General features: G+C 46.9%; 1 protein-coding gene across 3 annotated transcripts in view; it reads left to right on the top strand.

The window, feature by feature from the left end:
- The window catches only part of Zbtb7c (zinc finger and BTB domain containing 7C), a 223,195-nt gene that overhangs the window by 129,592 nt on the left and 78,748 nt on the right, over positions 1 to 14,855 (top strand). For 2 of the 3 annotated variants that reach the window (XM_042675345.1, XM_042675348.1), the window contains exon 1: positions 12,980 to 13,243. The exons of the other annotated variant lie outside the window; for it this stretch is intronic. In XM_042675345.1, coding sequence (XP_042531279.1) covers positions 13,110 to 13,243 — 134 coding nt within the window. In that variant the 5' untranslated portion in view covers positions 12,980 to 13,109. Of the gene's footprint in view, positions 1 to 12,979; positions 13,244 to 14,855 lie in introns of those variants that run through there. 3 annotated transcript variants of the gene reach the window in all.

Below are 14,855 nucleotides of genomic sequence, written 5' to 3'. Positions count from 1 at the left end.
GTTGTAAGATGGAATTACGAAAATGGTTTCAAGCTTTTTCTTTTTTGTGTGATTCATATAGATGTCCAACAAATAGCAACTATTAATATGAAACTACTTACTAGCCAGGCACCAGTGGCTCATGCCTGTAATCTTAGCTACTCAGGAGGCTGAGAGCTGAGGATTATGATTCAGAGTCATCTGGGGAAGGAAAGCCTGTGAGACTCTTATCTCCAAGTAACACCTTTCCCCTCCTCCTCCGCCCCAACATACACACACAGAGCCAGAAGTAGAGCTGTAGTTCAAGTACTAGAACATAAGTTTTGAATGAAAAAACTTAAGGACCGTGCCCAGGCCAAATTTAAGCCCTAGTACCAGCACACATAGACACACAAAACTGTTTACTTATGCAAATTTCAACTGCACATTCTACACTGTTTTGAAAGTAAAGACACTCAGGGTCCAGGGTCCAGCTCTGTTATGGATGACAAAGAAGAGGTTGATTCTGACCACAGGATATCCCTGCTCTCCAAGGCTGCCTCAGGCCAAGGCACCAGAAGCCCCAGCTGCAGACCCATCCTACCTGACTTTTGGTGTCACTCTTCTAGAGGTCCACTTATGGCTTCTGGCTTTGAGGCAGGTGACTTAACATCTTTGAGCCATTATTACCTGCCCTATAAAATGAAAGTTCAGTACTGACCCAACTTACAGGCCTGCTGCAGAAGTCAACAAGATAATACTTGTAAAGTGCTTAGCACAGTGTCTGATACCCAACAAATACTCAATAAGGGCTCACTGTGATTATTTTCAAATGTGTCCCATCTTACGTAAGACAGTGCTCTGGAAAAGTTGTGAAACAAATCCCACTTTCCCACAACTGACTTCATCACATCACACAGGTTTTATCTTCACCTCCCATCATCCTTGGAGGGCAGCGACTCTGAACACCTCTGCGTCAAGAGCCTGCCTCTTCTGGGCTCTGCCATGGCCCTCTCATGACATGGAAAACTGGAATGTACAGGTGGCATAAATAATGATTCCTTACTGTGTTGATTTACTTCCTATAGATTTATTTGTTGCATCTACACAGGGACCATCTATCTGTCTCTCTAACATCTACCTTTCTATCTATCTATATCTGTCTTTACCATCATCATCATCAACATCAATCTAACCTGTCATCTTCTATTATCTATTTACCCTCTGAATCTTTTCATCTATCTGGGGAGGACCATCTGTAATCATTTCTTCTCTGCCTTCCATGGGTAAAAACCTATGTAGCTCATGCACCTGCTTATATTTCCCAACTTTCACCTGAATTCTGTTTTTTGAGGACATAAACTCTGTTTGAAAATCTTATGTTACCCTGAGCTGTTTCCTTAGCAAAAGAACCATGCTCACATACTCAGTTTTATGTAGCAGGCAGCTGGGGTTTTCAGGAGCCTCTGAGGTCTAGCTAAGGAGCCCAGTTAAGGACACAGCTCTCCCATTCACATAAGTAGCCACACACTGCTAACTAGGTGTGCATGGATCCCTGCTCCCCCAGTATTTGGACTTACCTACCCTCTTCTACCTTCCCAGTGCATTGTCCCTTCTCTGCACCCATGGCTCTGAGAGGCAGGCTGGCCTTTGTCCCTCCCATTGGATGTAACCTCACCTTTGTCCCACTGTTTTTCTAGCCTCAAGCACCCTTCCCCCAGCCTCTTATCTACTTCCAGCTCACAATGTAAGTGTGCATGACTGACCTCCTCTCCCTGATCTGAGGGTTCACGTAGGATAATGGGCCCTGGGCAGAGACACCTCAGCTCTCAGGGCAGAAAATCCAGGCAGAGCACTGGGACATGAATTCCTAATGCAGTTGAAGTCAAAACTGACAGGGAGATTGGGACACAGAGAATGCAGGCTTGATATTTTCCCCTCCCACCTGGTGGGAGATTGAAGTGGCAAAATGCCCCAGCTCATGAATAGGAACTCCCAGGGTTCCTATCCCAGCCCTGGCACTGACAAGGTGTGTTACTTCAGCCAAAGCAATCAACCTACTTCAGCCCATACCCACTAGGGAATCTGTAAGAATGCAGATTTGGGGCTCAGTTTCTGGTTCAGGGGACTTGAGTGAGGCCCATGAATCTGCATTATAACTGTCTATTCAGGAAGCTGGCAAAAGATCTGAGAAACACACCATGCATACACACAATCCAGCTGTTGCACCTCTGCTCTTCATCAGTGAGACACAAAGCCCTCATCAAAGACTTCACAGTTTCCTTTGTCCTTGAACTTGTGACTATGTAAGCCAGATAACTGTCCTAGACAGAGAGCTATTAATTCTCTACCAGGAAATACTGCCAAACAGCATCTTATCCTCAAGCAAGGGCCTCTGTCTAGTGGCCTCCTTCTGTTATGACTAACAGAGCCTGCCTTCTATTTCACTTTGGTTTCTACTACTGCATCTGAAGTATCTCAAAGTATTCTGAGTCCTTTAGCCAGTTCTTCAGGGCTAAAAGTGATTCTGAAGGTCATAAATATCACCTGAATTCAGATCCTGGCTCTTGCATTGTCAATTTGCAAGAATAAAAAGATAGATAAATTAAAATAAAGAATACATGCAACTCTGAGCACAATGCTTGCAACTGTCATGATTATTTTCCTATACTTAGGGTGAACAGTGGGTCTTTTCTTTGATGTGATTCTTGGAGAAGGCCAAGTCTTTTGTTTTGATCTTATAGGAGCTATTTAGTTCTGCTTCACCCTTGTCTCTACTTACAAGTCTAACCTTGGACTATAAAAAATGTCCAGCTTCAATTAGAATGTCCTTGTTTTATTGGCTTTGAGGTGTAGTGAAGGTCATTGTGCAGACCTCTATTATGGCTGATTTGTTTAGCTCTGGTTAAGGGCTATGAGCTTGCTCAACCATGCTCAGTGCCCACTAACCAGCACAAGAGGGGTAAGACCATTATCTACTTGAGCATGAAGGAGCTAGCTAGAACAGACACTTTTCTAGAAGGTATCAGAGGTGTTTGGTATGTATTATAATAAAGAAACTTCAGTTATGTAAACTTTTGTCATCTAGCACCCAGCCAGCCACTGGCCTTTCTACCTACTAGGCTTTCTCACACACATTATAACCACATAAACATGAGCACACATGTACATGCATGTACATAAACATGCACACACATGCCCTCTTCTTCCCCATCCCTATCTCTGTCTTCTTCCTGGTCAAACACTAGTGAAGGGAAAAGTGAGCAAGATGGCAGGTGTTCTAGTGTTTTCTATCAAAACACAAAATATTTGTCTGTGGACAACCCCCACCCCTTCCCTTTTTTTTCCCAGTCCTGGGGCTTGAACTCTGGGACTCGGTGCTGACCCTAAGTCTCTTTGTGCTCAAGGCTAGCACTCTACCACTTGAGCCAAAACATCACTTCTGGCTTTTTCTGAGTAGTTTATTGGAGATAAGAGTCTCACAGACTTTTCTACCTGGTCTGGCTTTGAACCGCAATACTCAGATCTCAGCCTCCTGAGTAGTTAGAATTACAGGTATGAGCCATTGGCACCCAACAGCAACCCCTTTTTGATCAAGGATAATCAATGTACTATTTTTCTTGTTTAGAAAATAGCTGGTCTCATTTAGCTTGATTATGTGCATTAGTGCAGCAAAAATGGTAACTGAGCAAACAACCTTTTTACATTTGTTTGGCTGAAACTTTCCCTACAGAGTATTAGGCTAAATATCGACAAGCCTTTCCCAGCTGGGAAACCAAATCAGGAACTTGCCACCAGTGTGCCTGCAGTGTTTATAGATTTGGAGAAATCCTCTTTTCTTCAAGTCTCTAACTACTCTAAGGTTCCTGAGCCTGCTAGAAATCCATCTGACACAGGATTCCGGTATAAGGTTGGGGATTCTTAATTTAATTTTGCATAGATCTAAAGTTGCAAGTTAGTAAAAATAAATTGAGAACTATTTTAGCCTGATATTGTAAAACATAGTTATTATTGAAAAGTCCAGTTGCAAATCTTTCATTCCACTCACATTAACTTAATATAGATGCTCTTAACAATTATGCTTGGATTTTTTCATAGAAACTCCATAAGACATTAAACAAAGTTAGTCAGCCCCTTATCTTCCTGTTAGCTATTATTATAGTACATGCATTTTAACAGTTTTTTAAATCACAAAAAAACTAAAAAAGAAACCTTAAGTACAAAATGTGTGCTTGTATTACATTTAATGTTGGTAACTCAGAAGGTGTAGCTCTTTTTTCTTAAACCAACAATATTAAACTAGTCTCATTTACCAATGTTTACCTAAATTACATGAACTTCAAAAATGGATTCCTTTCTGACAGCCTTAGGGATTTTTCCTCCAGTCCTGTAGCTTGAACTCAAAGCTTGGGTGCTGTTTTTCTCAAGGCTAGTGCTCTACAGCTTGAGCCACAACTTCACTTCCAGCTTTCTGTGTTTAATTGGAGACAGAAATCTCATGGATTTTCCTGCCAAGGCTGGCTTCAAACTCTGATCCTCAGATCTCAGATTCCTGAGTAGCTAGGATTACAGGTATGAGCCACCAGTGCCTGGCAAGAATATTTTTAAAGCATTTACAATGTCATGTTCTAAGATTTCCCAGGGATGCCAACACACACACACACACACACACACACACACACACACACACACACACACACACACACATATGATTTTCTATGTATACATGCTATGATGAAGCCTTAATTTATAAGTCAGGAACAGTAACAAATTAGCAATAATTAATAATAAAATAGAATAACTATACCATTATACCATAATAATGTATATAAATATGCTGATGGCTCATTCTCAAAATACCTGCTAGTTACTACACTCATCTTGTGATAATAGAAGATGATACAATACCTACGTGCTGGGATGGAGTGAGATGGAACACAGGTCTAGTGTCCCAATATTTGGCTACTGTTGACTTACATTGATCCCCAGGATACTATTCTGAGCAGTGTGATGAAATCTCATGCTTTTTCATCCTGTCATGCCTGGAATGTACATCTTTGCTTTGTCCAGAGTATCCAAGATTGCCCAGCTACCTGTCCATTAGTTACATCTTGCTTATCAGATCAACTGAGGCAGATCACAGCATATGTGTAACTGTTTAAGTAACTCTCAGCATCGTATGCAATTTAAAATAACTTTATTAGTTGTTGATTTTGGGGATTTTCTATTTAATATTTTTGGACTGTGTTTGACTATAGGTAACTTAAATTACAGAAAATAAAACCACGGAGACTATATTTAGGTGAATTTGATTAGTGTCCTTTTAATAGGAAGGCTAGAGTTTGTTATCAATTTTCATGGCAGAGACTTTCAAGATCTTTCCTTCCTTCCTTCCTTCCTTCCTTCCTTCCTTCCTTCCTTCCTTCCTTCCTTCCTTCCTTCCTTCCTTTCCTTCCTTTCCTTCCTTTCCTTTCCTTCTTTCCTTCTTTCTTTCTTTCTTTCTTTCTTTCTTTCTTTCTTTCTTTCTTTCTTTCTTTCTTTCTTTCTTTCTTTCTTTCTTTCTTTCTCTTCTTTCTCTCTTCTTTCTTTCTCTCTTTCTTTCTCTCTTTCTTTCTGTCTGTCTGTCTGTCTGTCCTTCTTTTCCTAATATGTAGTTGTTTTGAATCCCTGAGTCCTTTGAAAGCCTCAGTAAGGTCAGGGGCCTAAGGTTAAAGTTAAGTATAGGAAGCCAACGAGCTGGAGTGGAAAGAGAAAAATGATGGAGAATAAGATGGAGGAGGGAGGGATTTGAAGAACTGAAGGAGCTGAATGGGTGATAGAAAGTGGTGAAAGAAGGAAGAGGAACAAAAGTGTAATGAGAGAGGTCATAAAGAGCCGGTGTGGGGAAGCCATTGAACTTCCAGGCTACCCTTAATCTTATCATACCAACAAGAAATGGACAGAATTACCACCATAAGAGTTGTGGAGTTGGGCTGGGAAGGTGGCTCAGTGGTAGAATGCTTGCCTTGCATGCATGAGGCCCTGGTTTCCATTCCTCAGCACCACATAAGCAGAAAAAAAATGTCAGAAGTGGCGCTGTGGCTCAAGTGGTAGAGCGCTAGGCTTGAGTTAAAGAGCTGAGGGACAGGGCCCAGGCCTAGAGTTCAGGCCCCACGTCTGGACCCAAAAAAAAAAAAAAAGTTGTGGAGTGAATCGTCTTTATCAGGATTCTAAAGGTGTGTGTAGGCAGGGAGTTCAATCAACTAAAAAACTTCCATGTTCTTATCTTTTGATACCTCACAAATATACATGCCTAGAACTCAAATCAACCTGTTTGCCTGGAACTGTAACCCACCTTCTAGAGTATAGTCCTCACAAAAGAACCAGGAATTTTCTGCTCTGAAGTCAGGAAATAAATCACAAGGAGACTTCCATCCAGGAAAAAGTCCATCACCACTCCCAAGGTAAACTTGGGGAAGTCACCTCTCTACCCTCCCGTGCATTTTCTCTCTTTATATGGGAGCTATAATTCCTGTTCTCCAGGTCCTTCAGGGTGGGGATCAATTAGATGAGAGGGTACTGAAGATGGGCAAGTGGTTTACCTAAGGAAGGGCTAAGACAAATGATCGCTCACACCCAACTGAGTTTGCCATAGGTACTCATTTGTTTACGATTGTTTCCCTACAAGAAGGTCAACTCTATAAAGGCAAAGACCATCTCTGTCTCCTCACTGCCTTGCAGCCAAAGTCTGGGGTATGTAGGGAGGGGAGAGAAAAAAGGGGAGGAGATAAAAAGATTGGAGAGGAAAGGTGGGAAACCTGAGAGGGAGGGTCTCCCCTTGCTGGGTGTCCCCTTTCTTATCCCACTTTGGTGGCCACTGTCCTACCCTGGCCAAGTTCTGACCCAGCTTACTTTTGCCCTGGGTTGCCAGCCTGCTCCTGTGGTGACAAGTCCAGCTCCACCCAGACAGATTTAGCTGAAGCTGAAGCTCACCACTCTTCCCTCCTCCTACGTTGGGTGCTCACAGTCTAAAAGGAGGGTGAGTTGCTTGCAGCCAGCACCTTCAGCCTGTGCATAGAAAACTGGGACCCTTCTCCTCCTCCTGCTTACTGTGCAGCCAGCAGACTCAGAGCTATTCCCTATGCCCCAGCCCACCTGGGCTCTTGCTCCCACTTCCTCCAGAATGAACACCCCAGCACTCTCGATGCTTAGTCAGCACCTCCCCCTCAGAGGCCTCAGACAAGCACCGGCTGGTCCCCAGTATACTTGAGAAGTGGGAGGCAGGCTCTGCAGATATCCGGTCCTCCCTTCTGAGGCACAGCACCTCACCCTTGCCCTCTAGCTTCCACAGGCCAGGGCAGCCAAAGGCCAGCGGGGCCCCGGACTCTGCTTCTCTGAAGAAATGGAAGTTTTGTTTTGTTTTGCGTCTTGTGGTGGTGGGTTTTTTTCTTCTTTTTTCCTTTTGTACAGTATTAGGCTGGGCTTAATATTCTCCCAGGCTTTTTACTTTCATGTTCTGACCACTGTCTTCCTACCCTGACCTCCTAAGTAGCTAGGATCACAGGCATAGGCCACCACAAGAAGTGGAGAAACTTGAGGGATTTTGACAGTTAAAGGAAAGGCTCTGCCTCTGTCAAATACAGTATGTGGCATTGACAATGCACAGATTCAGAAAGAACCAGTGATGCTAAATAGCAGTGAATTCTTATTTCAAGTTAGTGTTTAATATTTTCAATGAGCTCCTATCTGTGGGTCAGAGAGATAGTGCCATGCGACCCAACTGTGCTGATGGCCAGAGCTGTGGGCTACAGAGCAGAGAGGTGCTATCAAGTCAGACTGGAGGTAGGAGTAGCCACCAGGAAGAGGACTGGAGTGGCTCTCCCTAAGAAATTTCTGTTGGAAGTGACTTCCTTTTTCTGTTGTTCCAACTGCCTGAATATTTTATTTTCCTCAAAAGCTGATTAACATTCTTGAACATCTAACAAGTTCATGGTGGGATGTCAGGTAAAGTCTGTGAAATCCAGTTGGAACTGTTCCAAGAGAGAATGGAGAGGACACCAATTGCTCTATGCTGCCATGATGCTGCAAATATCACTTCATCTGGTATGTTGAGATTGTGGGAGACCCTCTATCCATGAATTTTTTTCTGATATAAACAAATTTCATATATCTTTATAAGAGAATATGAATCTCTCATTATTGATTTCAAAGGGCTCCATTATGTCACTCACCTTTTAATGTGGATCCCAATTTCTTGGTATGTACTGATCTATAGATCTTTTCTGTATTTCCTCTAAAAGGCTCTTATGAAAGCCAAGTGAGCCTATACCTTCAGATTTAGAACTGGTGGTATGGCTCAGTGGTAGATGGTTGCCTAGCATGCACAAAGCACAGTGTTCAAACCCCAGCATACCAAAGTCAAGTCCACATTGGGTGGTGATGTCTACAGTGGGCCAGGGGCAGTATTAAAACTATGGAGTATCATCAAGCCCTATATCATGGCTGTGGGAACACTTCAGTCTTCTCAAGAAGACTTGGTAGGCAAACAGAAGCAAAGCTCTCTTGGAGCATACTAGCCAGGATTCTCTTTCTCTTCTTGTTTATCATTGGGTTTTGAAGATTCTCAGAGATGAGAGCCAGCCTGATTGTGGAGCATCAGTGCTGGAAGGGCTTTTTACTCATGTTGCCATGGTCCCCATCTCATCCTCTGATGAGGCCAAGGCTCTGGAAGGTACAGGATATCCCAAGGGCACAGAGCCCACCAGTGCCAAAGCCTTGAGTAGGTCCAGTCCAGTCCTTGTGCTTCTCAAGTCTCTTGGTCTTCCTTTGTCAATCAGTATCTGACCCTTACCTATGGGCCTAGGGCCTGTCATCTACCAGGCATGACACAGTGAAAAAGACACACAAGGTCCTTACTCTCAGGCAACCTCTAACCTAGAGGGAAAGGGTAGTCCAAAACTGAAATAAACAGAAACATGCAGTAAAGTGAAGTATGTATTCACAAAAGTGCTTCGATCAAGGACCTGAAACAAACAAGGGGAAGGAGAGGCCTCCCCGAGGAGGTAACATTTCCCAGACCCCAGCAGGGGGAGAGCATTTCAGGTCAAGGAATCAAAGCCAAGGAAGGTCTATAGCAAAAAGGGAAGGGAATGCCATGTCCTGGATCTGCCTGTACCAGAAGTATGGAACAGGAAGACAGTTTGGAGAGAAGCAAGGATTTTGCAGTGCCTCATGGGCACTGGTAAACAGTCCAGAGAATATTGTAAGTGTCCTGTGACATGAGCAGATGCACCCTTCCTCTCCTACCCAGCACTAGAGATTAATCACAAGGTCTCATCCATTGTGGCAAGTACTCTCCCACTGAATCATATGCCCAGCAGTGGTATGGCACTGAGCTAAGGAGCAGGACAGGAGCAGGTCAGGAAGATAGGCTAAAGGTCCCTGTAGAGTTAAGGTGAGATAGGATTGGGAGATGGCCTCAGATATGCTGGCAGAAGTGGCAAGAAGAGAGCAGATTCATGCCATATTGTGAAAAGACACTTACTAGTGAGGGCTTGGCTAGGAGTAGGGTGGAGATCAAGTAGGAGAAGGAAGCAGCAAAAGTGGTTCTCACTTCTAGCCTGAGCGACACTTGCTCCCCAGTACCAAGAGCATTCTGTAGGAAGACTTATTCCAGTACTGTATCCAAGTCTCAGTCACCTCCTGGCTGACAATGTCCTTTGGGGTCAGCGAGAGCCAATACTTTCCTTTTTATCAGGTGGGGAAACTGAGGCACACATGGGTTAAAGTGAAGCTCCTTAGAGAACTAACTATATAAACTAGATAAAGCGTCAGGAGGCTGGGAATGTGGCTTAGTGGTAAAGTGCTTGCCTAGCATGCATGAAGCCCTGGGTTCAATTTCTCAGCACCACATAAAAAGCCAGAAAAGCCAGAAGAAGTGCTGTGGCTCAAGTGGTAGAGTGCTAGCCTTGAGCAAAAGAAGGTCAGGGACAGTGTTCAGGCCCTGAGTTCAAAGCCCCAGGACTGGCAAAAAAAAAAAAGAACCAGGACTTGAATCCCAAAGCAGCCTTTGGACAACAGAGCCATGAAAACCAAGATGAAGCACAGTGAGACCTTGAACAAGTTATAAGACCTCTCCAAGCCCATTTCCTCATAGCAAGATGGGGAAGTAATAGACTGTGCCTCATGTGGTATTGCCTGAGTATTCTCAGTCCTTACTCAATATTGCTATTGCTAGTTCCAGGCGTACTGTTCAGGTTGAGCCCAGATCTTTGTAAATGCTCAGAAGACCTGGTATCTATGCTTGCCCTGTGCACAAAAGGTGTCTGTGTGCCCACATCACAGCAACAACCAGGCCCTGCTCCAGTTTCAGTAGCATCTTTGCTCTTGGTACTTCGCATTGCCTCCTGAGCCATGCCTGTGGGCTGAAATAGGTGCTTTCTCCTCCAGGAACATGGAGGAGGTGGGTTTGAGGCCAGGAAGCCTGTGAATCCAGCCTATTTCCAACTGCTCTAGCTGACCCAGGAAGGTGGGACAGAAGCCAGGGGTGGGGGCAGAGCTAGGGCAGGATGGGAGGGAGAGCAGAGGAACAGGGTGAGTAAGAGGGAGGGGACAAAGGAGGCTCTGGAAAGAGCCAGCCCTTAAGTAAAGGCACAATCATAGTTCTACAGTCTGGCCTGTCCAGGGCTCCTGTGGTGGGTGGTTTGGGGGAGCCTCTCCCTATATTCCTCTCCCTAACTCACCCCTCTGAGATGTCTCCTTTATTTGCCTGTTCCCAGGAGGCAATTGGCACCCAGTGCGGCAGGAGAGGCAGTTGGGCGGGGTTCCTCATTTTTTGCCCAGAGCTATTCCAAAGGGAGTGTCTCAGCAGGGTACACAGTGATTAAGGGGGAGGGAGGAGCGACATTCACTGTCCACTGCAGGACCCAGCGGGTAGGCTGGACAGCGGCCAGCTCTCCCCCAGGCTCTTGGCTGGCTGTAATACCATTGGCCCTGGCACCGCCCACTAGCCTACCCAGAGGCTCCTTCCAGAACAACGCTTCCAGGAGGGGCCCTGGGGCAGGCTGGACTGGTGCCTTCCCTCTCCTACCTCTCCCTCTAGTGGCCCTCCCCCAACTTAAGCTGGCTTTGAAAAGCTGTTCCAGTCCTCCCTTCAAAGCAGCCCTGCCCCACACCAAACATCCATAAACTAGTTCTACCCCCACCCTCATAGACCCTTGCCTAATGTTTTACTCAGTGAGAGGACATTCTGCTAACTTGTCCCATGCCTCTATCCCTTGTCTTCACTCCTGCCACTGACAATCTCTTTTGTTTATAGCAACACAAACTTCCAGCTGCTTGGTCCACTTCCACCTGGAGCCCTATTCACATAACATGCTTCCTATGCAATTTGGACCCCCTGGCCATTCTGTAGGAGTCATACCCTATTCCTTCGTGGACAGCACTGTATGCCCTTTGCCCACACTTCGCCCCCTGTGCCTTATCTGCCCTGCAGATGATTGGTTCCGTCCCAGGGAGGTTCCTGCTGCTCCTACTCACCTGTGGGCCCTTGAAGCAAACCCTTTGTGGGTGCACAGCAAACATATTACCTGCCCAGGTCTGGGAGTGGAGCATGGAGTCACTCAGGATTGGATATTTAATTAGTGACTTTGTAGACAAAGGGATTTGATTTTTCATTCTTTGGCTTGGGTGTTCCAGGAATACGTGGGTTTTGATAAATTTTAAAAATAAACGGAGTCATTCAATCTTGGAGGCTGCCCACCTGCTCTGGTGAAGTCCCTCCTCACCCTACTCTCCTTATCGGCCTGCCCCTGATCTAGTGTTCCCTGCCCTCTGTTTTCCCAAAACCAGAGCCTTTCTCCCCTCAAGTTTTCCTTCTCCCCTCCTACCATGACACAGAAGAGCTTCTTTCTCCTCCTCCCTCCCACCCATGGGTTTTGACAGTTTTAGAGAACCACAGAGTGACCCTTCCTGCAATGATTTTTGCCTGCCTTCTTGGGGTGTGCTTTCCTGGGGTGCCCAATCCACAGGGTGACCCCAAGAAGACATGGATCATTAATGCTGGGATATCAGGCAGGGGCACCTGCTGGAAGGGTTTCTTTAGGGGGAATGTTCTAGGGGCTCTGAAGATCATAGCCTCATGCCTGGCTCTTTCTAGGCCTTTGTGGCTTTGGTATCTACTTTGTCTTTGGGATGCTCGAAGTTTGTGGTAGAGTGGCAGGGCCATGGCAAAGCAACTCAGACTCTGATGTGATGTGGACATACTAGGGCAGCTGGTCAACAGGAAGGAATCCTTCCCCTGGCTCCTTCCCGCTTTCTGAGAACAGCCAGCTGTTCTGGAATTAATGGCAGTTTTCCCCAGGTGATCAGACAATTCCAAGGGAAAGAAGCCTGACAGAGCCAGCTGGCTGGAGCATCCCCACTGGTGGTTTTCAAATAGGGCATGGTGTGTGCTTTGAGGGATAGGTTGGGAAAGCCACCCCAGATGTGACGATTGGCATCTCTGGCTGACATTTGAGTCATCGTTTGTGTGATGTGTGCGTTTGCTCACTGGTGGGAGAGGTGGCAGCGAAGCCCTCTTCTCAGTTCTCGTGTGCCTGCTGGACCACCACTGTTCACAGAAGCTCCTGTTGTGTGCTTAGCACCTTTGCGTCCTTCTTTTTGCTGTTTGAATGATTGCTGTGCAGTGTTTGATTTGGTTAAGTTACAATCACGACCCTTTAAGGAGAAAACATATAATTCTAGTAATTTTATGGGGCTCAGGTTTCAGGCAAATGGAAACAAAATTGCCTCTAAGAATACCATATAGACACCCAGATTTGAATAAAGCGATAATAATAATAATAATAATAATGAAAGGCTTCCCTTGCCTTGAGATAAGTGAAATGTGACGGGAGGGGGAGGTACAGAGAGACCTAGGAGAAAAGAGAGGCGAAGAAAACCTCCCGCCGCCCTTGCTTTCATTTCTGCTTTACCTTCTCCAAAGCGCTGGGTTTCCGTGTCATAAAGTGAAGCCGATTGCCACACTTGGTGAGATGGTCCTGGTCCTGCGCGCTTCCAGTACAGGTGGACGGAAAGGGGGCTGCCTGCCAAATACTTCTGGTTGGAGGGAGGGGTGAGAGTGCTCGCTCCAAACCACTCCTGGAATGGCTTGACTCGCCCGGCGCGAATCAATGACACCCTCTCGCTGGCTGCCGCAGGCTCCTGGAGCTGCGCTGCCGCGTGGATCCCCGGATCCGGACCCTGGCGGCTGGCGGCGCTTGGGGACACAGCCCCGGACAGTAGCGTGGCGTCCCGAGGTGGCCAGGTGGGTTTGCGGCGGCGGCGGCGGCAGCTTGGGCTGAGAGCGGGGGTGACCATCAGGGACACTCTGGGGAGTCCCAGCCGAGCTGTGTGGGGGGCAGACGATGGGAAGGAAGCCTATCAGGGCCTCCGGGGTAGCGCCGCGGGCGCACAGCAGCGGCCCCCACCCCTGGGCACCGCGGGCACTCCCGATCCTCGCCACAGGGACCCCCGTGGCGCCCCAGGACGGCTCAGGTTAAGGCTCCAACCCTCTAGCCTCTCTGGAGAGGGTGTTGGGGAGCGGGGCGCGCGCCCCTGCGGAGCCCAAGAGAGGACCTGGAACTAGGGGGCGATACCTGTGGCTTTCCGGGTACCGTGGACCCTTGCCCGCCCACAGGCTCTTTTTCTTTTTTGAGCTAGGACTAGAAGAGGACTCTGAAAGGCAGTTGTGGATGTTACTTGGTTAGTTTAAATTTCTCCCTTCACCACCACCCCCCCCAAAAAAAAAAATCCTTGGTCCTTCTGAGTGTCAGATGCAAAACTTGGGGCAAAACCAAAGCCATGGCAACTTGGCAGAAGTCTCTGGTTCCGAGGCCTTGGCAGAAATTAAAGAGAAATTGGCCCAAGTCACTAGGCGGGCTAGGGAGTAGGGAGTTCAGTGCCTTTCGTATCCCCCAAGCTCGCATCAAATCGTGGGCTGAAAGGTAGGTAGGAGACACCCCAACTCCCCACCCCAGATAGGTAGACGTGAAAAACTGGAACTCCGAGATCTAGTTAAACCCCGGGTCCCGCAGGTTCTAGGCCACCTGGCGAGGGGAGCTCAGGGGGACTGGCCCCATGTGCGCGCACCCCCGTGGGCAGTCAGGAGCATCGCCCTTGGGCGGCTACCAGCGGGCTCGGTGGCAGTGGCTGGCCTGGGAAAGACTCTGGAAAGAGCTGCCTCCCCTTCCATCCTCCGCGTGGACCGTGAGTGTTGGGTGTTCATCCTGGTGCCCCTCGTGGTGAGGGTTCTCTGGGTGTTCGATTCTGATGCTAGTTTCTGCTGTCCAGGCTGTACCAGGGGGCTGATGGAAAGTGGGCAGGGAGCATATCTTTTGTTTAGTACCCCATACCTGGCTCTGAAGCAGTTCTGTGGTGGATAGGTGGAAGACCATTTCCCATCTCTTAAAATGCAGACTTTTGGAAATGTGAAGGAAGTGATTGAAACAATTAGGCAGTTTTCTCTAGTTCAGCTAGGAAGGAGGCTTTGGGAAGAGAGAGGAATGCTAGAGGAGGGGGTGGTAAAGGGGATTTGAGGTGTGTGTGGGGGGAACCTGCCAAGTTCAAGTTTCAACTCTACTTCCCCCTCTGGCCTTTACAAGGCCTCTACTCTCCAGCCTTAGAAAGACCTCAGACACCCCCTCTGGGTGAACTCTAGGAAGGGACAACAGCCTGGGTACTGCCACCATGTCCCCTTAAAGCCTATTGTGAGCTGAATGGGAAAAGAAAGCCACTCTCTCAAAAAAATTGTGCCTGACTGGGTAGATGGTGAGTATGGTACTCCATGTGGTGTTTGGTACATTGCTCTGTGTGTGTGTGTGTGTGTGTATACGTGTATGTACTGGAGTTTGAACTTGGGGCCCCGGGGCACTGTCCCT

Source organism: Dipodomys spectabilis, unplaced genomic scaffold, assembly GCF_019054845.1.
Source record: "Dipodomys spectabilis isolate Male_0828 unplaced genomic scaffold, ASM1905484v1 ptg000024l, whole genome shotgun sequence".
Classification (NCBI taxonomy): Eukaryota; Metazoa; Chordata; class Mammalia; order Rodentia; family Heteromyidae; genus Dipodomys; species Dipodomys spectabilis.
The sequence above is the reverse complement of the archived record's forward strand: the minus strand, read 5'-3'. Positions and strand labels throughout refer to the sequence as shown.